The sequence below is a fragment of the Leuciscus leuciscus genome (assembly GCF_965113295.1).
Source record: "Leuciscus leuciscus genome assembly, chromosome: 9".
NCBI lineage: Eukaryota > Metazoa > Chordata > Actinopteri > Cypriniformes > Leuciscidae > Leuciscus > Leuciscus leuciscus.
The window spans coordinates 24600974-24623381 of record NC_138733.1 but is presented as its reverse complement, the minus strand read 5'-3'; the positions used below and the strand labels follow the sequence as shown (position 1 = coordinate 24623381).

Sequence of the window (22408 nt, the reverse complement as noted above, 5' to 3'; positions counted from 1 at the left end):
ATCTGAACTTTAATTGTTATTTCTCTTAGGTTCAAAACTGGACAAATCAATGGTGATCTTCTGATCTACCATGTCCTGCTGACTCTCAAGCCATACTACGCCAAACACTACGAGATCGTAGTAGACCTCACCCATGTGGGCCCCAGTAACCGCTTCAAGACGGACTTCTTATCCAAGTGGTTTGTGGTCTTTCCAAACTTTGCCTATGAGAATGTGGCTGCAGTGTACATCTACAATTGCAACACCTGGGTGCGAGAGTACACCAAATACCATGAGCGATTACTGACTGGTCTCAAGGGGAGCAAGAAGCTGCTGTTTATCGATTCGCCTGCACGTCTAGCCGAACACATCGAACCCGAGCAGCAGAAGCTACCCGCTGCTACCCTGGCGTTGGAAGAGGACCTCAAAGTGTTCCATAATGCCCTGAAACTGGCACATAAGGACACAAAGGTGTCGATCAAGGTAAAAATTTGTAAAACTCAACCCAGATGTTATTTAGAGTTCGGTTTCTATTCAGTTTTAAAGCTGAAAATTATTTTCATCTAATGGCCAACAACTGATAAATGACCGATATTAAAAAATTCTCTACAGTTTTTTTATAAATCAAACAAAATAAACTAAAAATATAAAATGAATAATTATATAAAAATCTAGGCATCACATTATTGTAATGTACAATATAAAAAATGGATATTCATTTTGTGATCTGCTAAAGATTAAGATTGACCTACTATTAAATTATTATTTAATACATGCTCAATTAAATATTCAATATTGCCCGATAACAAAAGTAAGATCTCTAATATTGGCTGATAACTGATATGGTACTGATATATCGTTGCCCATTCTACCTAGGTGGGATCAACAGCTGTACAAGTGACCTCGGCGGAACGCACGCGTGTCCTAGGACAGCCAGTTTTCCTGAACGACATATACTACGCTTCAGAGATTGAGGAGATATGCCTGGTGGATGAGAACCAGTTCACTTTGACAATCGCTAACCAGGGCACTCCCCTAACGTTCATGCACCAGGAGTGCGAAGCCATTGTTCAGTCCATAATCCACATCCGGACACGCTGGGAGCTTTCCCAACCGGACTCAATTCCCCAACACACCAAGATCAGGCCTAAAGATGTTCCTGGCACCCTCCTCAACATCGCCCTCCTCAACCTTGGAAGCTCTGACCCCAGTCTGAGGTGAGAAACATTAAGCTTGAGTCTTTGGCCATGCTCAGGCTGTTTTCAGCCTAACAACTTGAGTTTTGGGTGAATAGTCCAATGCATCAAGCTGTTGTTGTTGTGACAATGAGCCTTTTATTTGCAGGCTTCTGTCTTTGTTTTGGTGAACTGATTAGAAATGCTAATACTGCTGCTTTGTGTCTTCAGTTCAACTGGGGCCGGTCTTGAACATGCCGCCCCACAGTTAGAATCATAAACCTGTCATGTTCAAAAGAAATAGCCCATTAATTTCCTCAAATATGGAAACTAACATGTTGTTAAAGTAAATTAGTAATTCTGAAAATTACTTGCTGTTTACTCCTTCAACAGGTCAGCTGCATACAATCTACTTTGTGCCTTAACCTGCACCTTCAACCTAAAGATTGAGGGCCAACTCCTAGAAACGTCTGGCTTGTGCATCCCAGCCAACAACACCCTTTTTATTGTGTCCATTAGCAAAACGCTAGCAGCTAACGAACCCCACCTCACACTGGAGTTCCTGGAAGAGTGCATTTCTGGCTTCAGCAAGTCAAGTCAGTGTCACATGCAAAAAAACACCCATCATTTTACACACACACACACACACACACACACACACACACACACACACACACACACACACACACATACTGTATATTCTATCGTTCATTTAAAAAAAATAGAATGCATTAAATTGTTCAAAAGTGACAGTAAAGCCTCTTCATTTTAAAGATTTCCATTTCAAATAAGTGCTGTTCTTTTAAACTTCCTATTCGTCAAAGAATCATAAAAAAAAAAAAATCATTTTTCCACAAAAATTAAGCAGCACAGCTGTTTCCAATAATAAGAAATTATTCTTGTGCACCAAATCAGCATATTAGAATGATTTCTGAAGGATCATGTGACACTGAAGACTGGAGTAATGATGCTGAACATTTACAAGAAATAGATTGCATTTTAAAATGTTGAAATGGAAAACAAATATTTTACTGTATTTTTTATCAAATAATTGCTGCCTTGGTGAACATAAGAGACTTCTTTCAAAAACAAATATTACTGATCCCAAAAATTTGAACGATAGTGTGATACAAAAAAGTTTTTTGAGGAATTTGCATAGCACCATTTTTGTGTAATTTGTTACAAAAATGTCTTTTGTGGTTCTTTAGGTATTGAACTGAAGCATCTGTGTCTGGAGTATATGACTCCTTGGCTCCGTAATTTGGTGCGGTTTTGTAAACACAATGACGATGCCAAACGACAACGCGTCACGGCTATCCTGGACAAGCTTATCACAATGACCATCAATGAGAAGCAGATGTACCCCTCCATACAGGCTAAGATATGGGGCAGCTTGGGTCAGGTAGGCCCCTTCAAACCCTCATAAAACATTATTACATAAAACGTAATTGAATTTGATTTGCAAGCTTATTCCATCCAAAAGGTTTCAAATATTTTCATCTTATAACTGCTACAACAGGCATTACAATGATAGATGACTTCAAACCTTAACACCCCTGTATATTTCTACAATAATTCCACGAAACTCTGTTAGTCAGCAGTTATAGATTTCACCATTTCCCTTGTATAGATCACAGACCTGCTGGATGTGGTGTTGGATAGCTTCATAAAGACCAGTGCTACTGGGGGTTTGGGATCCATCAAGGCTGAAGTGATGGCTGACACAGCTGTAGCCCTGGCTTCAGGAAATGTCAAATTGGTGTCCAGCAAGGTAAACGCTTCCTGCTCAGCTAACATATTATACTGTAATTCCCTATGAATTTGTTTTTAATATATTGTTTAATATGATGTTGTTCCTAAGATAACCTAGTAACAGAACACTCAGTTAGATACTGAAATATTAAAATCTGCTTTGCTGACCTGTAATAAATTATTTAAAACATGGAAAATGCAACGGAACCAAAAACCAAAATGTAAGCCATTTCGTTTTTTCCTTTTATTCTGTAGTAATTCAGTAATTTTGTTAGCACAGATTATTGTTGCATTGCATTTTGTAATAATTGTTTTCAATTATTTTGCATTTATATACAGTATAGGATTTGATAATGATAAGATTTGTCTTTTTATATATATATAATTTTATTTATTTACGTATTGAAATCCAGGCCCTGAAACAGCTTCAGTTACATTGTATGCCTTTTTTAGATAATTTTATACAGTTTATTTCAGTCTAAATGTATACTCCTATTTAATATTATACAATATTCAATTATCAATCAAACCAGTTTTATTTCTTGTTATCATGTCTGTAAAGCCCATTAATACTTTTACAAAGATTTCGACTTACCGCTTAGTGTTTCTGGCTTTTGTGTTCCTGAATCATTCCTCTTGTGATCTTCTCCTGGCTGACTAGCTCTTCTACCCAACATCTATTATCCTAAGTGTTTGTGCACAAATGCCCAATTTGTACGTGTACGCACAGACAGACAATAGTTAGCCAGCGGGGCAGTCACTCCTATTATATGGACAACTGTTAGTCATCATTACGCTCAATGGACGTCATTGTCAGACACTTGGTCAAAAGGAGAGCCACATTTGCGACTCCGATACGTTAAGTGGCTTGATCTTTATGGTTCTTGATTAACGCAGCAACCATAACCATATATCTTATGCTATTTTTAACTAGTTGGACATATTTAGCTGTTTTCCCAAATGCTCAGCTATCCTGAAAAACCAAATATTGTTTGGTTAGCATGTGCCAGCCACTGCTGTCACAGTGAGCAGCACAAGGACAGGCTTTGTCCAGTTGTTGCGTCTGCTTTTCTAAGACTCGTATAGCAGCGGGACTCTGGGGTTAAGTGAGGGACCAAGTATAATCTTATTGAGAGAGCAAATGATGTTTAGGTGCATGTCACAGAGTGAAAATAAAAGGCACATTGTCTGGATTCGATTTGGTATTCGATTACTTTCTGATCTGAAGTTTGTTTGAAATGATAAATTATGCCTTTTGCAAATAATCATCATTTTGATCGTTAAAGAAGCTCTTAAACAGCTTCAATGATGTTTGTTTGATTTAGTGTTTAATTAGCCTTATTAGTTTTCATTTTCACCAGTGACTAATTAAAGCCTTATTTCTTATGTTGTTTGCAATGTAACAAAAAGATTGAATTATAAATTCATCTCTCAGGTGATTGGCCGAATGTGTAAGATCATCGATAAGACGTGCCTGTCTCCCACCCCCACCCTCGAGCAGCACCTGATGTGGGACGACATCGCCATACTGGCCCGTTACATGCTCATGCTCTCCTTCAACAACTCTCTGGACGTGGCCGCTCATCTGCCCTACCTGTTCCACGTCGTCACCCTGCTGGTGGCCACCGGCCCACTGTCCCTCCGAGCGTCCACGCACGGCCTCGTTATTAACATCATCCACTCGCTCTGCACCTGCTCACAGCTTAACTTCAGTGGTGAGCGATAAATCACAGAAAATGGATATTGACTGGAAATCCATATTAAAAATAAATATGAATTTGGAAATGTTTTAAACATGTAAGGAATACTGCGTTTATTTTTTTAAACTCATGCTTGAGGACTGCTAATGCCAAGTATGAAATCCCACATTTTACCCATAACCATGTATCATAAACCATAAATCATTAAATGTTATTAATATTCAATGTTTAGATAAAATTAGCATTTAATTTGTATATTTCTTTATATTTAGCCATCACATTAATGAATTAGATTTTAAAATATATAAAAATAAAAACAGTTCATTTAAATTGTAATAATTAGTGCTGTCAATCGATTAAAAAACAACTTATAAATTGCACTTAACATTTAAAATTTGTAATATATTTTTAATTAGTAAATTAAGGATATTTAAAATATGTTTAATGGCATAAGTGCTATGAATGAAGGTCTGTACTAATATCTCTATTAAATTTATTTTTTTCTCAGTTTATGGGTATGAAATGAGAAATTAAAGCTGAATTAATGAACATTATTGTACATAATATCTGTACATTAAAAAAAGTAAAGTTTTTTCTTTAGTTTTTAAAAATTGTGCCAACTCTGAAAACTTAAAGGGATAGTTCACCCAAAAATTTAAATTCTCTCATCATTTACTTATTCTCAAGTTGTTCCAAACCTGTATGAGTTTCTTTCTTCTGTTGAGCACAAAAAATATATTTTGAAGAATGTTGATAACCAGACAGGTTATATATATATATATATATATAACCTGAGTCTGATTTGTTGCTGTTCTGGTTTTTGCTTCTGCAGAGGAGACTAAACAGGTGCTACGTCTGAGTCTGACTGAGTTCTCCCTGCCCAAGTTCTACCTACTGTTCGGCATCAGTAAGGTCAAATCTGCTGCGGTCATAGCCTTCCGCTCCAGCTACAGAGACCGTTCTTTCTCCCCCGGCTCCTACGAGAGAGAGACCTTTGCTCTGTCGTCCCTGGAAACGGTTACAGAGGCTCTTTTGGAGATCATGGAGGTCAGTTACCAACATTGTGTATTATAGAAGTGAGCTGTCTAACCACTTTTTGTTTTGTTTAACTGCCGATGTCCAGCACTGTGTTGATCCATGTAAAGGATATATTTTGTGCTTTGTGTAAATGGATCAACACATGCTCACTTCATCCACAGAAATTGAGAAATAAATCCACTTTAGTCATCAGTAACAGTATTGGTATCTGTGGTACTGGCCTTCATTCATAGTACTTAGTAAAAAGATGGCATTAAACAAATATTTACAATGTGAAAAAATAATGCAATATAAAATATATTAAAAATCTTAATGATGGGTCCAATTTAATCACAATGTGTGATTAATTCGTTTTTTTTTTTTTTTTTTGATTGGCAGCACAAATTATTATAATTTAAATTAACTCTTTATTTTAATATATTTTTAAATGTAATGTTATGGCAAACCTAATTTATTAAATATAAAGGAATATCGAAATAGTATATATGGCATTTCTAACATATTTGAAATATTAATAACATTTAATGTATGTAGACTTACCATATGTATTATGTTTTAATACATATTTTGACATTGAATCTCCAAATAAATGTAGAAACAACATAAATATGGTACACTAAGTACAATGAATGAAGGCCAGTATCAGTAGTATTGCTACTGATGTCTATTAAATGGATTTTCTTTCTCAATTTCTGGTGATCAAAAAATATGAAATCACTGCGCTCTACCGAGTCAGAGTGAGTAGATCCGTGAAAATTATTGACAAGAAAAATCCATTCAAAGGGGAAAGTTATGAGTTTTATAAATGCGTATGTCTTGAAGTCTTTTATTTAACCAATAGTTGTTTTTCCCCAGGCCTGTATGAGAGACATTCCCGGATGTAAATGGCTTGATCAGTGGACTGAATTGGCACAAAAGTACGATGAAAAACATAACATTTCACAAGAGTTTTTTCACAAAAATTTGCAACTGAGAATCATAGTGCAATCACATTAAAATAACAAAATCTGTTACCTCGACTTATAATTTACATTTTCTTTTCTTGGATAGGTTTGCATTCCAGTATAACCCATCTCTTCAGCCACGGGCGCTGGTGGTGTTCGGCTGCATCAGTAAACGTGTGACTCACGGGCAGCTCAAACAGATCATTCGTATTCTCAGTAAAGCCAGTCCTCTGCTCAGCATTGATCGGGTAAGCTCTCTTTCTCTCATCTGCTTCTCTCTCTCAAACTCCCTAATTTTAGATATGATTTTAATTCGCTTGCATTCGCTTGTTTTTGCAAAATAACAATGTTAATATACATTGATTTTATAAAGTCTTCTCTAATGGTTCCATTTTTTGGTAAGGCTTATAGAAGTGCACAGCTGTGCATTTAAAGCTGAATAAGTATCCAATTAATTTTTTATTTTAAGGTTGTCAACAGGATGCAGATAGAAGTAGAATTAATATTTATATTCCTTAATTTTTTCATGAATTGCCCATAACAGTACATTATCATGTAAATGCAGCCTTGATGAGCATAAGAGACTTCTTTCAAAAACTTTAAAAAAATAAAGTAGTAGTGTATTTCTGAAGTCAATAAATTAAGATGTCTGTTTACTTTTATAAAGTCTGTAAACAATGCGTTCGATATTTTGTTTGGACAAAATTTTTAACTTTAGAATTTTGTGGGAATTTATACAGTTTTAAACATAGTTTAAAGAAATGTCAAGTCAAGTCACCTTTATTAATATAGCGCTTTTTACAATACAGATTGTTTCAAAGCAGCTTTACAGTGATAAGAAATAAATGCAAAAATTTTTGTTTTGGCTGTACAGCAGCTCTAGAAGAAAGTCATTGTCCAGTTTAAGCAAGCTGAGCATTGATTAATTTCCATTATTAATTTCCTTGAATGTCTAATCAGTTAAGGAAAAATTACATAACACAAAATAAACATAATTTATGAATTAACTGTATTTTATTGATTGTTCTTGATGTCACAACACATCAAACTGGTTGGACTACTTACATTTCTCTGTTGTCACTGACTATTATTGAATTTCCTCTTCCTTTAAAGGGATAGTTCACCCAAAAATGAACATTGTCATTATTTACCCTCATGTTGTTCCAAACCCATAAGACTTTCATTCATCTTCGGGAACACAAATGAAGATATTTTTTTATGACAGCTATGGCAACTACCACTTTGGCGCTACAAAAGTTATAAACTTATAAATTGAAAGGCAATTCTTGACCTTTTCCCCAATCCTGTTAAATACATCTAAATGGTGGGCATCTTTTGTAGTATTTTTGTAGTATTGTGACTATATTTTGCCTGGAAATGATGTATATTTGTGTTGTATATGCAGTGTGATTCAGGTCTGTGCAGAAATGCAGTGCGCTAGTCTAACTGCTGTAGTGTCATTCGCTCTGACGATTTGCTGGCGTCACGCTCCAGCGCTCTGTCTGATTAATGCTGTTCCTGCACAGGGGCTGGAGAGCTGCTTAAAGGGGCCGGATAATTACAACAGCCAGGTTCTCATCGAGGCCACCGTCATCGCTCTCACCAAGCTACAGCCTCTCCTCGATCAGGTGCAGTCACATTGCGTGCTGGATTCAATTATTAAAACATCAGCAGCTATTATAATTAACCATCTGAAGTAACACGCCTGTAACAATGTTTTAATTTACTTCTCTCAATGTGTACATGTGTGAAACCTATTTTTGCAATTCCGTTTGATGATGCGGAAATGAGTACATGTGTGAAACCTATTTTTGCTGATGCGGAAATGACACACTTCACTCATTAATAGTTTTGTGTGTGCTTGTCTAATGATCTACAGGATTCTCCCATGCATAAAGCTCTGTTCTGGGTGGCTGTGGCTGTGCTTCAGTTGGATGAAGTGAATCTGTACTCTGCTGGTACCGCCCTTCTAGAGCAGAATCTGCACACACTGGACAGCCTCCGGGTGTTTAATGATAAGGTGCTCGACTGAAATTCACATTTAGACAACCACAGACTTAAAACATGTTGATATTCTTAATATTATTATTGTTTTTCACATAAATGTGATGTGTGGAGCCAAATTACATTCTGCTTTCCATCTCTGGATAAAATGGGTGGAGCTTGACCTAAGTCGGTTTAGGGTGTGGCTAGACTGTCAAGCTCCACCCATTGGCTCTGTAGCAGCCTCTCAGAAAATCAAGGTAAAATGTATTGCAGTGTAAGAACTCTGAGCAGTTATCTTCATAAAAAAATGTTTTCACCTCTATAGAGTCCTGAGGAGGTCTTCATGGAGATCCGGAAGCCACTGGAATGGCATTGTAAACAAATGGACCATTTTGTGGGACTCAACTTTGCCTCCAACTTTAACTTTGCATTAGTGGGGCATTTACTCAAAGGTATTGATTAAAAGATCACCTATCCACTATTTTCTGTGAATGTGTGAGACTTAAGATTCATTAGCTATTAATAATAATAAAATTAATGAATATTAATTACATTATTATTATATGGAAATAACAAAAAAAATAGCAATGTGCAGTAAATTATATGCTCTACAAACTTGTGTGTTTAAGATTACGATAATAGATTAAAATAATATGAGAAATGCATATTGTTTGCAATATCAATCAGCAAAAACAGGCTGTTTTTCTACAGCTAAAATAACCGGAACGGGTGGCACCGGAAGCCGCGCAGTAAAAAAATAAAAAAATACGGTGGCTAGATAAGCTGAACTGGCCCTCTATTGCAAGGGTTAACAGGATTGTAATAATAATATTAATAATAAAAATTATAAATCTGAGTCAACCTGCATATTTCATTTTATGTATTATTAATATTATTTGTCATAATCTGACTTAAATATCTAACTCAAAACTAATCTGGGCCAGTGTTTTCAGTGGATTTTTTAATTTTTTATTAACTATTCTGTGTTGATGAACTAATGCATTACTGACATCAATAAATATGTATCAACTTACCAATTAATGTATTCAGAGGTTTTAGCGATTGATCACATCGAGCATTAGAAGTTAATCAGTAAAATGTCTTCCGTCTCTCTGGTTCGTCATCTTTGTCTTTTCTTCTTGTAGGATACAGACATCCTTCTTCCACCACGGTGGCGAGGACGGTGCGTATCCTTCATACGCTCCTGGGCCTGGTGGGAAAACACCGCAGCTGTGACAAGTTTGAAGTGAACACGCAGAGTGTGGCCTATCTGGCCGGTAAGTTAAAGCCAACACAGCCTTAACCTTTAACAACCTGTATTTAGTATTTTTGTATTTATATTCTGATAAAAACATCTAAAGTGGATGTTTGTGTTTCAGCTTTGCTCACAGTATCCGAGGAGGTGAGGAGCCGCTGCAGTCTAAAGCACAGGAAGTCATTGCTGCTTTCAGAAGTTACCATGGAGAACTTTCCAATGGACACATACACAGTGTTCGAAACGGAACCTGAATGCAGGTGAGAACTTTTCATCAAATGTTCCCGGTTTCTTTCTACTATACACTTGCCTTTCCAACCATACTATATAGATTTTTTTGTTGTGTTTTTGTTTTGATGATTCTCACACTCTCTTTAGTGTCAGGCTGCTGCGTGAAAACCAGCCCTGGGCTTCTCCGAAAGTGTCAGAGCGCAGCCTTGCACCTCCGTACTCTGCCATGGGGCAAACCAGCCTTCGCCCACGCAAATCCATGAGCGTGGACATGGGCCAGCCGTCGCAGGCCAACTCGAAGAAACTACTGGGTATGAGCGGTCTGTGGCTTCATTCTTTCTAACTGGCTTTTGAACAGGCTGCAGCTTTACTTTAGCTTCATACTTGCGTGTTTTTATATTTATTCTAGGTACTAGAAAGAGCTTCGATCACCTAATATCGGACTCGAAAGCCCCGAAGAGACCAGATATTGAGTCGGGCATCACCACGCCTCCAAAAATGAGACGGGTATCTGAAAACGACTATGAGATCGGTGAGTTTTTTTCTGCGTTTGCCAATCAAATGTGTGATGGCCAGTGCTGATCTAAGTGTACTGAATGATAATTAAGCATGAGAAATGAGAGCGATCGAATCGCTAACAGCTCTTCTTCGTTCCAGAAACCCAGCGAATAGCCAACTCCCATTTACGCAAAGTGTCCATGTCCGAGTCCAACGTCCTTCTGGACGAGAACGTTCTCACAGACCCGAAGATCCAGACGCTGCTCCTCACTGTACTGGTGTGTGCTCCATACCACTTTCCTTTGTACTTGTTCTTCTGCTTTAAATCCTCTTGCAGGTGGAATTAAGTATGAAATTGTATATAGAATGTTTTTTGCATATTCTTTGTGTAGCACAAGAAAGTTAAATAAAGATGATTCTCTTTCTTTTTCCAGCTATATGATGTTTATTATACTTTATGCAATGTAGTATAGCAATATATATATTTTTCTTTTTTTGCAGGCCACACTGGTGAAATACACGACGGATGAGTTTCATCAGCGGATCCTGTACGAGTATTTGGCTGAGGCCAGTGTGGTCTTCCCTAAGGTCTTTCCCGTTGTGTGAGTGTCTGAGATTCAGGGTGAAATGTTGACCTTGATGTTCTTCAGAGAATGGGATGCGATTGAAACTTATAGATTAAGAACTTTATTGAGAATAGAAATAAGCATGGGTTATGCAGCTCCAAGGTGAAAACAAAAATGTTCTTCTTTCTTTTTTTTCTTTTTTTTTTAGCTTTCAGGATTTTTTGATTTTATTATCCAACAAGATGGAATGTTTTAAAAGTAGTATAATTTTCATGATTAAAAAATGGGTAACACTTTACAATAGGGTGCCTTTTGTTAACATTAGTTAATGTATTAACTAACATGAACTTACAATGAGCAATACATTTGTTACGGTATTTATTAATCTTTGTTAACATAATGGACAGTGAACTAACAATGTACAAACATGAACTGCTGTATTTTAGTTTGACCTGTGTTATTTTTATCATAGCCACAACCTGCTGGACTCCAAGTTAAGCACCGTCCTGTCCATGTGCCAGGACCCCAACCTCCTGAACCCCGTCCACGGCATCATTCAGAATGTGGTCTATCATGAGGAGTCTCCCCCTCAATACCAGCCGTCCTGCTTGCAGAGTAAAGCCTAGTGCCAATCTCTCCAGTCATTTATTAATATTCAGATTTCTTAATTATCTAAAAAGAAAGTGTTTAAAGGCTATAAAACAACATCCTGTTAAGTGTTACTTATCTTCAGATGTCTGACCAGTTTCCCTTTTTTCCCCCCCTTGACACTCCATCACTCTTGCTCTGTCATCTGTCTCTGCTGTCACCTCTCTCTTGTCTCACAGGTTTCGGTTTCAACGGCCTTTGGAGGTTTGCCGGGCCCTTCTCTAAGGTATGATTAACGGCTCCCATAAACGCTTTTTATTTTCCAACGGAGTGCAGTGAAGAAATTGTGTGCTGCGGTCTCTCTGCAGCTTGCTAGATTTATTGACCAAAACGGATTTTCCCAAACATTTCCCACACCCATCCGGTGTCTCCCACAGTTCTGCTGTGCGGTTTAAGAAGGCATAAATGACAGGGATGTATTGCTTATGTATCCCTCGCTGAAGGAAGTGTTTTCCCACTTTCATGGCTCAGCAATAATGATTAATTTCCTATAGCCTTGTCGTAATGCAGGTTTTTTTACGTGCCCTGCCAATATTTTCACTGTAATGTTACAATATTTCAATTATTATATGAATAACTTGACAATTATTTGATGTAAATTAGATTTTTTTGGAACACATTTTTGTGCTGGAAAATTATGATTTTTTTTCATTTAAAGGGTCATGAAACCCTAACTAAATTTTCTGAGATTTTAACAGGTGTATGTGTGTTGAACATCACTGAAGACAATGTTAGCATCTGTTAGATTTAATTGTAGGGTTTTTTTCTGCTATTTTCATCTTTTGGGTTTACGATCTACACCCAGTCCACATCACAGGTTGTGACGTGGCAGTGCACTATAGTACTTCGATGACACGTCGGTGTCGCATAATTATTCATGAGACTGAGTTTTCTTATCCTATGAGAAAAGACACTGTTTCTTAATTATTCACGACACCATGTGGTGCTTTCCAATGGTAGTAATAGATGAGAGAGGCATTCATGGGTTGCAAAGTGTTTGTTTCTGTGGTGTAAAAGTACGTGTGTGTTCGTTGCATGGCTTTCCTCGTGATGCTGCCAGGGCTAGACTCTGACTGCGGGCTATCATACCGACACATGCAAGCATCTTTCTCGAGATGCTCGAGATGTTTTGTCATTTAAAAACCTTTATAATGATCACGTTAGCTGATCTATAATGCGAGACGGGCGCCGCAGTTCACAGAATCGAATCTGTCGGATTTACAACACGTCATTTCATCCACTTCTCCCAAAATACATGAAAGTAAGTGACCGGTGAAGTGGGAGAAAAATAGAGTAAACTTTATAGTTACTTACACAATGTGTATCTAAGATGAATAAAACACGTCGTCAATTTATAATTGAAAGGATTGTTATTGCCGCTTCCATAGACATCAGTGTGTATTTTATAAACTGTAAATGTATTATTTTGCTAGTACTTATGTGTATTTAAATGTCTGAAACCTAAAAGAAAGATTATGTGGTTGAAAACACTGAATAGTTGTTATATATGTCAAGCACTGATCGCTTCCGTCTCTGGCTCAGCGCCAGTCAAAGTGTGAAAGCACATTTGAATTTAGCAGCTGATCACGTGATGCACTGGACGTTCTAATCACACCCATGTGATCACACGCGTCAAGAGTTAATCTAATATATGTAGCAGGGCATTCAGTTATATTTAGATTATTTTAATTCTTTTTGTTAATATAAATTAAGTATTTTTATTAATTAAGTCTATTTTAATTGTATGATCATCATTATTATTTTTATAGCTTTACTTGCCTTGTCAATATTTTAACTGACTTCACCACAAAACTTAAGATTTTATTATATAAAATGTATTACAGAAATTATTGTATTGTATATTATTTGTTATACATTTTTAGCTACATATTTTTATGTATTAGAAATATAGATACATTTTTATAGATACAAATTAAGTTTTCTATACAAAAAATGCTGTTTTTAATATGCTGTCATACCTGGAATTATGCAACTAAGAATTCCATGACAGCTATAAATTCATAAAGGCAATTTTGCTTGAAAATAATGTAATGCATTGCAGAAAATAAAAATTGGTCAACACAGTCAGACTGATGTTGGAAACTGATTGTTGGAATGTATGAACATAAGCACTGGCCCAATAGTGCAAGCTTCCGTCAGCTGGCCTAAAAATAACCCACACTGGCCCTGACATCCTTATTGTTGAACCCTGACCGTAAAATGTCTTAAATGTTGTTGACAGCTAATAAGGGGCTGAATCATTACTGCTTGTTTTTACCACAGGAATTCTAAAGATCTCGGTTGTTCCAGTCATTGCAGTTTGCCGCTATTGCTCAAATTTATTGTGAAATATACCATTATGTTTCTGAGTAATCAAACGTTTGATCAGTGGCGTAATGGGTGAAAAAGGTCCCTTAGATTTACATGTGCCATATCTAAGGACCTTATCTAAGGGCTTGACATGAACTTTTTTGATCACCAGCCTCTGTGGCTATTGCTTTTCCAAAGTTACTAGCCACTCAGCGTTTTCACTGGCCACAATTTTGACATCAATACCATGGGGAAAAACTGCCATGCAGATATTTTTAATATCTCATAATTTGGCAACAGGTATATTAGGCTGCTGTCACTTTAAGACCTGATCCATTATGCTGTTAAACATGCATGTTTACGTTCACTTAAAACATAACTAACTGTTTATGTGAATACTGGCCAAGACAGGATTTTGTCGTCATTTTGTGTGTATTTGACTAAGCGTAAAAAAAATTAAGCAGAGAAAAATAACTCAATTTAGTACTAAGGACCGGCTTTATGTGCGTGGACTTTGGGTGTGAGCACAAAATTTGTGGGAAAAACTATGCGCAATCCCACGCCAAAATTCAAGCCCTGTTACATCAACATTCATCTGGAGCAAATGAAACGAGTGAGTGAGAGGAGGCGGGTTTGTGTGTCAACTCGCTGTCGGAGAGATGAGAGAGCGAGAAAGCTCAGCTGGTATCGTGCATCTATTCTGTGGAAAATTTTTATTGGAAGCGTTTCAGATATTTCAGTATCGAAATGTATCAAAATAATTTATAATTTTGACAACACTACATTGCACTTAGTTTATTTCAGGTGCCTTTTTAAAAGACTACAATAAAAAAATATATAGATTATATTATATATAAAATTCAACCCGCCAAAGTGGCATAGTAGGAGTGACCGCGTTACACACCACTGCCGAAATCCACCCGCATTTGGTGGGTTGGCGAGTGTTAGTGTCAAGTCCTGCTTAGGACCAAATATGATAATGCTAAATGATTATTAATCACACACCTGCTTTTACTCTCCAACAGCAAACCCAAATTCCAGACTATGCCGAGCTCGTGGTTAAATTCCTAGATGCTTTGATTGACACCTATCTTCCTGGCATTGAGGAAGAAGGAGGGGAGGAGTCACTGCGCACGCCCACCTCTCCGTATCCGCCCACCGTCCAAAGTCAGCTCAGCATCACGGCCAACCTCAACCTGTCCAACTCCATGACGTCCCTCGCCACTTCACAGCACTCACCAGGTCAGTGCTCACTTCCTGCACTGCACGCACACTCATTCACTAATACACACACATAGACGCAAATTAGCCAGTAGTTGCTCACTTACCTTCACACATCGTGTGCTACTCACACCTGCTCACATAATCATGATTAGTGCATACATTCCCTAGCATTAAAAAATAACACTGTAACAGCTGTAGCCACGCTGCTGTTTGCGATCGCAGTTGTCAGCGCTTTTCTGTCTGCTTTCATTCCTAAAAGCATCGCCAGTTGACAGTTTCTCTGGTTTCGCTAGATGTGCAGGATGTGCAAGACTAGACCGTGCAGGGCTTTGACAGTGGTTGTGTGTGCATTTGACACCTTTGCTTTGCGTTTGTATCTTCATTAACCTCACTGCATTCTGTCTCCTTTTCATTGGGAATGTGCTGTCGGTTCAGAGGGCCCTATAGTTTATAGACGGTCCCCAACTCTCTCCCATCCACGAACCACAGAGGAGGTGCCACCGAAAACAGCTGGTACAAACCTAAACTATAGAGCTGTGTTGGGCAATTAATGTCCAGTTCTATAGTTTGCGAACTGTGGTAACTTATTTTAGTGCCTATTTCTTGTCTTTACTTTTTTTCAGTGGTGGCAGTGTGATACTATTCAGGTTAAATTGGCCGTTAAAGAGTATATATTCATACTGGAGAGGTATTTCTATATGCACATGTTAGGGCTGCACGATATTGAAGAAAAAAACGCGATATGCAATAACTCATTAAATAATGCGATATTCGATATGTGTTATACGATAATGCTTAAAGTGTGTAAAATAAACTTAAATTATCTTTAAAATATATTTAAAATTATATAACCTACATGTGTTTCATTTTCTTTTTGTGACAACAAAACATCCCTACAACTTCTGAAAGTGAACATCAGTGTTTTACTGTAGCGTAAGAAGTGTTATTTTAACATCAGTGTAAACCACAGGATTTAGGAGTTCAGGTTATCCTACATTAGGTTTATTAAACAACAGAAACTGAATAATCATATGTAAAAATAAAATACTGCTTAGTCTTCACTGTATGAATTAAATATATACTGATACTTATTAAAGCTACAAAAGTTATTCAAGAATTGTGAGTGATTTTCTCTTCGTCTTTTGTTCATGACCACAGTTATTGCAAGCCGTTTCGATATGCATATCGCGATATATACATTGTGATATTTCGATAATTTCGGTATATTGTGCAGCCCTAGCACATATATGTAACAGTAGTCATTAGATGATCCAGCAAGCACTTAAGTGAATGTCTAAATCACATTCCTTCTCACTAATTTCTCCTTTTGATATCAATTTAATCTGCATTTTGAGCTAATATCAACTGCTTCTTAGCTTCACTGTTCAGCCGAACATTAAGAGTAAAATGCAGTCAGATAAATCTGTAAGCTACCATTTTTTTTATTTTGATTTCCTGTTTCTTCCATTCATCTGTCCTTCCTGTCCTCTTTTGAGTTGTGAATGTCACTCATGTCTTTTTTTTTTTTTTTTTACTCTCTCTGTGTGAAGCCTGTCTGCCTTGCTCTAAGTCGGCTGTATTCCCACCTCACCTCGTCCTCCCAGGTACTCATCGACCTCCACTGTGTGAAAAAAGCAGTTGTTGCCATTCGTAGAGTGTTTGAATTGTAAATCTGCTGCTGGAGTCAGTAGTAGATGCTACTGTCAGATCAAAGCAAGAGGGGCTACTTTAACAGGAACTGTGAAGAGAGATCACAAGGGCCTGGTATTAAACAAACACTCACATACACAGCTGAGGACAGAACATTTGCAGTTTTAATAGCATCGTTAAAGGCTTTTCACACTTGAAATTGTTAGGCCAGTGTGCCATTTTTAACCCTTAGTTAGCACTTGGTTACTTTTTTTTTTTTACATTTATAATTAATGTGTTTAAATTTTTTTTTTAAATGTATCATTCTTATTTTATATTCTACATACAAATACACTGCTTGGCCAAAAAAAGTCGCTGTTTGGATTTAAATAGGCAAATGCTTAAGAGTCTATGATTGGATCATTATTGCAGTGATTATGTTATATGTTTGGCAACAGTTCTTCTAACCCTAATTGGAGTCATTTTGTCAATACAAGATCTTGATAAAAAAATGTATGCACAAATAACATAACATCACAACATTAATTTCCATCAAGAAGGTGCATCATTTTTTGGTCAAGATCTTGTATTGACAATGCAAGAGTTTTTATGTTTATTAGAGGTTGAATACTGCCAAACTGCGCATACTACTTCTGAATAGGATGTCCACTTCATAAATTATATGAAAATTATGGAAATATATGATTCAGATCACTCAAACCATATATGGAAATGGAGGCGCCCTTATATGGTCAGTAATGGAGCTTTGGTTTTCTAGTGGAAAAGTTTGGTACTGCGCCCAAACAAAATCTTACTGAAAGCTCATTTTTCGAGACAACCTAAAATTAAAGATTTTCTTGGTTTTGCCTAAAGTAGTCTTGTAAAATATATGTGTTTTATAAGATATTTTTCTTTTTCACTTTCTTAATTTATTTCACTTCTACAATAATCTGTAAACCAATTTAGGACTTTATTCCGAATCATTCTTGAATTACAACCATTTAAGTTTGTATGACAAGACAACTAAGAGGTTAAGAAATGAAAAGCTACACACTCCATCAATTAGGGTAAGAAGAACTGTTGCCAAACATATAACATGCTAGAAACATAATAATCACTGCAATAATGATCCAATCATATACTCTTAAGCATTTAAATCCAAACAGCGACTTTTCAAAATTGTATATGGAATTTGATATTTAAGGCAGTTTATGGTTCGCTGTCTATTACAGAACCGCTTGGTTTCTTTGTTATATACTTTTGGCACCACAATTCAGATTTAGCACCGAGAAGGCACCATAACCCAAGGTTAAAAGCTCTGTTAACAGCCTTAAAAGTGTGAAATGTTGAAGACATTTACCCAGTTTTAAACAGTGTGAAAAGCCTTTTATATTTTATTTCATTATAGTTGGGGAATTTGAACCTATGAGAATAGTAATGCTGATATTGGCCTTCTAATAATTTACACAAGAACAACAGGCACATTTTAAACGCACACTTATGTCTCAAACTTGTATCATGAACGCTCACACACGATCCCTACATGAGACTTTCTCCTCAGTGTGATAATGTTGTGCGCTGAGACACCTACTGATCAGTATGTGTATTTACATACAGCCTGACTCCATGTCAAAGCATGTCTGTAAAATCTGATGCTTTAGTTATTGTTTTAAAATATATGGTTTACATTCGATACATTTAGATGAAAATAAAAAAATTGTGAATTATTGTAATTGATTTAATTCGAGGTTTTAGATAGGAAATAGGCTACCGGTGTGCATGCAAGGTTGTTACATAACATCTCTCTCCTGCAGGTATCGACAAGGAGAACGTTGAGATTTCTCCCACCTCAAGTCTCTCCACCAGTGGGCGAATACGACACGGGTCAGCCAGCCAGGTACAGAAGCAGCGTAGTGCAGGCAGCTTCAAACGGCCAAGCATCAAAAAGATCGTCTGAGAAGCATTTCTACCTACTCCGCGGCCATCGTTCTTCTCCACGAATCCTTTTTGCTTTCCCTCGTCCGGTTTAACAAGGTTCTTGCATTTAAGAACCGCTTGAGTGTTTGTTTTTTTGATACCAGTTGAAGCTTGCCACATACTTGCCTAAATGAACTTGTTCGGAGGATGAACTGAACTCTCCGTGTTGCACTCAACATCAAAAATGTCTTGGGACTGACCACATTGAAATGCTAAATTGAGGCGTCCACTCTTCGTTTTGCACAAACTTGAGATCATGTCCTCATCGATGTCTGAAAGAAACACGTACATGAGAAACTGATCTGATTAACCACTACAGCAAACAGTTGACCAACCGTGTGGAGACTCGCAGGCTCATCATCTTGGCTTGGCATCCGGTCTTTTTCCATTTAGTCCCGGACCCGCCATGGGATGGACGTGCGGCCTGACTTGTCCTGATATCCACAGGCTTGAAATCTGGATCGCGATCCAGGTGTATACACAGAAAGATTATATGTGTAATATACTATTGACGATAATAACGATCACATGTTTTGGGTTCTTATTTTATCCATTGTGTGCCTTTGTCAGGGTTTTCAGCTGTGTATAGTTTGTAAAATAGGCAAGACCTTGCTAAGGAAGGGAAAACAGGTACTAATTATGAAAACATGTCGCGGCTTTAACATTTACCATATTGTTCATATGTCGCTACGGTGTAAACAGTACCATGTGACCATGAAATATGAGAATATCATATTGCGGCATCTAAATATTTATTCTGTATATGTAGATAATCCTTTCGGAGATCACATGAAGGTTTACGTAGCGATCGTTATATCATCAGTTGTCGAAAACGATTCTAGCAGAGCAACGGATGAGTATGTATCCGTATGTAGGATTTTCCCAAAATGCAAAAATCAAACAGGACAAATTGGCATTAATATTCATCGTCTCACAGTGGTGCAATATGTTCTTTTTTTTTTCAGTTTATTTTTTAATTTTTTATTGAACACTATGTGTGTACAAATTGCACATGATTTAAGTGTGTGATCAGGAAATATCCGTGCACACTTTTACCTTCCCGTTTCCGTCTCACTAACGGCTTACATACGGCACAGAAATCCCAATCCCACCACATGCTGACATGGTAACATTGCACCAAAGACTAGTTTGCAATATTGTGAGGGGAAACTGTTGTGAACTCCATTTTGTACATTTTTACGTCTGTCTTGTCTTTGTTGTATGCCTTAACATAATGATTTCTTCCATGCAGTTCTCACTAGCTTCATAACAATGTTTGTTTTTGGCATTTAATTTAATCGTTTTCTCACTTGGCACCTAACCAGTGAATCACAAAGTTAAACAATTGTGCCATTTAAGTTTAAATTAAGAAGCAGTTTGCAGGGCCTCACAATTTATGTAACATGGCCGTTAAAATTGAAGTGGCCGATTTTTGTGTGCAATATTTGTTTTCTGCATTTTTCAGCCATTATTATGTTGATCTGTAAATCTACAAGGAGGAAATGGTAGTGTACCTGGTGACAAACTCAAAGTACATGTGTTTGCTCTTTGAAATGATTATTAAAGGGAAACTTGTATTACTAAAGAAGGGTACCTGCCAAACGTTTGAGGACGGAATATTTATGCATAATTTTAATTTGATGTTTTTGAAAAGATTGTTTTGGAATACATGAGTACCAGATGATTCACACTTAAAACTGGGACCAAATCAATGTCAATTTTTCCATTTTATTTGTAGATTTATTTTTACATTTTTTGTTTGTTTTACAGCCGTACTCCTGCAGATCCCAAAATTTGCATTCATCCTGACTTTTGGTTATTTTAGGGCACTAAGTAGATTTCAGATCAGTGTTTTGTTATGATCAAAAATGAAACTTGAAATGTTTATTCCTGTCGTAATGGTGAATTCATGTCAAATTTACACTTTTTTTTTTTTATGCAAATTGAAAATATGAAGGAACATAAATTACCCAATTGAGTGTTCAAAGTGTAAGATTTGCCTTTTTTGCGTCCATTACTCTGAATAACAAGAATATAACTCCTTTCTCTTGAATTTTAGATGTTGCATTGCTACTACCAATCTAAAACTGACCTAATCTGATACTTCAATACTTTAAGACAATAATGAAGGCACAGTCTTGACTGCCATGGCAGCGGTTAGACACACATGGCATGCCCCTAAGCCTTTTAAATTGCATATGTAATTAAACTCATCATAAACAAACTTAAAAAGTGGTTTATTTTATATAATTCATGATGTGTGTTTGATGCATTTGCCAGATTTTTAATTGCATTGATCATCTGTAAACAATGTATCTGTCACCTGTAAATATGTTTGTGTAAAATTGGAAGGTATATAAATACAAGTGTAAATATATGTGATATTGTATTACTTGCTTTTTTGTAAAGCGGTTAGTTGCTGTACATGTATAACATGGCAATTTAATTATACCAGTGTTCGTAATAAAAGTTTCCCTCAACCCTGTTACTGTGCTGTTCAATGTGAAATCTTTGTCAGTTCTCTGGATTTTATTAAAGGCCAAAAAAAAAAAAAAAAAATGAAATGCCAAAAATATATACCTGCATCAGATTTGTATCATATTGGAAACCTGAAATCTGTGTGATCACCAAAAGTTTAGGTAATTTGAAGTTTTGGCGGTTTTGTATTGAAAAATGTATCAGAAATATTAACTATAACTATAACCTAACTTTTAGGGCAATGTCATGAAATCTAAATATAGAAAAACTCATTAACTCCATCTGAAATGAGTACAGTTCTACAATCTCTTATTTCTAATGGTAAATGAGCTAACGGTTTTGGTTTTGTAATATTTATAGTCATTCTAAATATATGGCAAAACAAAAGTATAACACAACCAAAAACATCTGTTGCATTTGATTCAAAACAAGAGTTAAAAAACTATTTTGTTAATCCAAATAAATGCAAATACTTAAGAGACAATTTGGTGGCTCAAAAACATTTGGGTGGACCCAAAACTTTTGACTTTGGAATCTGTTAATTATCAATTGTAAAATAATATGTATCAGATGCATTAGGGGAAATAACATGGCAAAAAAAATGTCCACATGATTTTTAATATATTTTAAAATACATTTATTTTAGGCACTGTACAAGTTTAAAACTGTGACAAACTTAAATGAAATGCTAATCACCTTTTTGCTTTTTTTTTCAGGGTTTCTTAAATAGGCTACTCCATAGTCTCTCAATTAATGTGAGGTCATAAAAAATGTGTTGTTTAAACGCTTTTTTTTTTTTTTTTTTGAGAAAAAAAAAATTGTTTAAATATAGCATACTGTCTGACAGGTCACAAACAGATGACTGATCTTTCAAAATGTGCCAAGCCTCCAATATACTGAAGTGTAGGCTACCCGACATGCAGGGGCAAAGTTCAAAGTTTAGCAGCTAACTGCAGTAAAACATAAAATATGTACTGTTCTTTTTACTTCAAGTTTTACATTAACTGAAAACATATTT

At 36.4% G+C, this 22408-nt stretch overlaps 1 protein-coding gene across 6 annotated transcripts in view; it reads left to right on the top strand.

The window, feature by feature from the left end:
• Nucleotides 1-21397, top strand: part of nf1a (neurofibromin 1a) — an 85632-nt gene extending 64235 nt beyond the window's left edge. For 3 of the 6 annotated variants that reach the window (XM_082179682.1, XM_082179681.1, XM_082179680.1), the window contains 24 exons: nucleotides 30-462; nucleotides 856-1196; nucleotides 1548-1750; nucleotides 2363-2556; nucleotides 2785-2925; nucleotides 4342-4621; nucleotides 5439-5653; nucleotides 6500-6561; nucleotides 6695-6836; nucleotides 8115-8216; nucleotides 8468-8608; nucleotides 8900-9026; nucleotides 9720-9851; nucleotides 9954-10089; nucleotides 10208-10371; nucleotides 10470-10592; nucleotides 10718-10836; nucleotides 11060-11160; nucleotides 11597-11739; nucleotides 11952-11998; nucleotides 15108-15324; nucleotides 15742-15819; nucleotides 16857-16910; nucleotides 18750-21397. In XM_082179682.1, coding sequence (XP_082035808.1) covers nucleotides 30-462; nucleotides 856-1196; nucleotides 1548-1750; nucleotides 2363-2556; nucleotides 2785-2925; nucleotides 4342-4621; nucleotides 5439-5653; nucleotides 6500-6561; nucleotides 6695-6836; nucleotides 8115-8216; nucleotides 8468-8608; nucleotides 8900-9026; nucleotides 9720-9851; nucleotides 9954-10089; nucleotides 10208-10371; nucleotides 10470-10592; nucleotides 10718-10836; nucleotides 11060-11160; nucleotides 11597-11739; nucleotides 11952-11998; nucleotides 15108-15324; nucleotides 15742-15819; nucleotides 16857-16910; nucleotides 18750-18892 — 3838 coding nt within the window. In that variant the 3' untranslated portion in view covers nucleotides 18893-21397. The remainder of the gene's footprint in view (nucleotides 1-29; nucleotides 463-855; nucleotides 1197-1547; nucleotides 1751-2362; nucleotides 2557-2784; nucleotides 2926-4341; nucleotides 4622-5438; nucleotides 5654-6499; nucleotides 6562-6694; nucleotides 6837-8114; nucleotides 8217-8467; nucleotides 8609-8899; nucleotides 9027-9719; nucleotides 9852-9953; nucleotides 10090-10207; nucleotides 10372-10469; nucleotides 10593-10717; nucleotides 10837-11059; nucleotides 11161-11596; nucleotides 11740-11951; nucleotides 11999-15107; nucleotides 15325-15741; nucleotides 15820-16856; nucleotides 16911-18749) is intronic. The other 3 variants (XM_082179685.1, XM_082179683.1, XM_082179684.1) reach the window with 2 other exon arrangements.
• Nucleotides 21398-22408: the final 1011 nt, after the last annotated feature.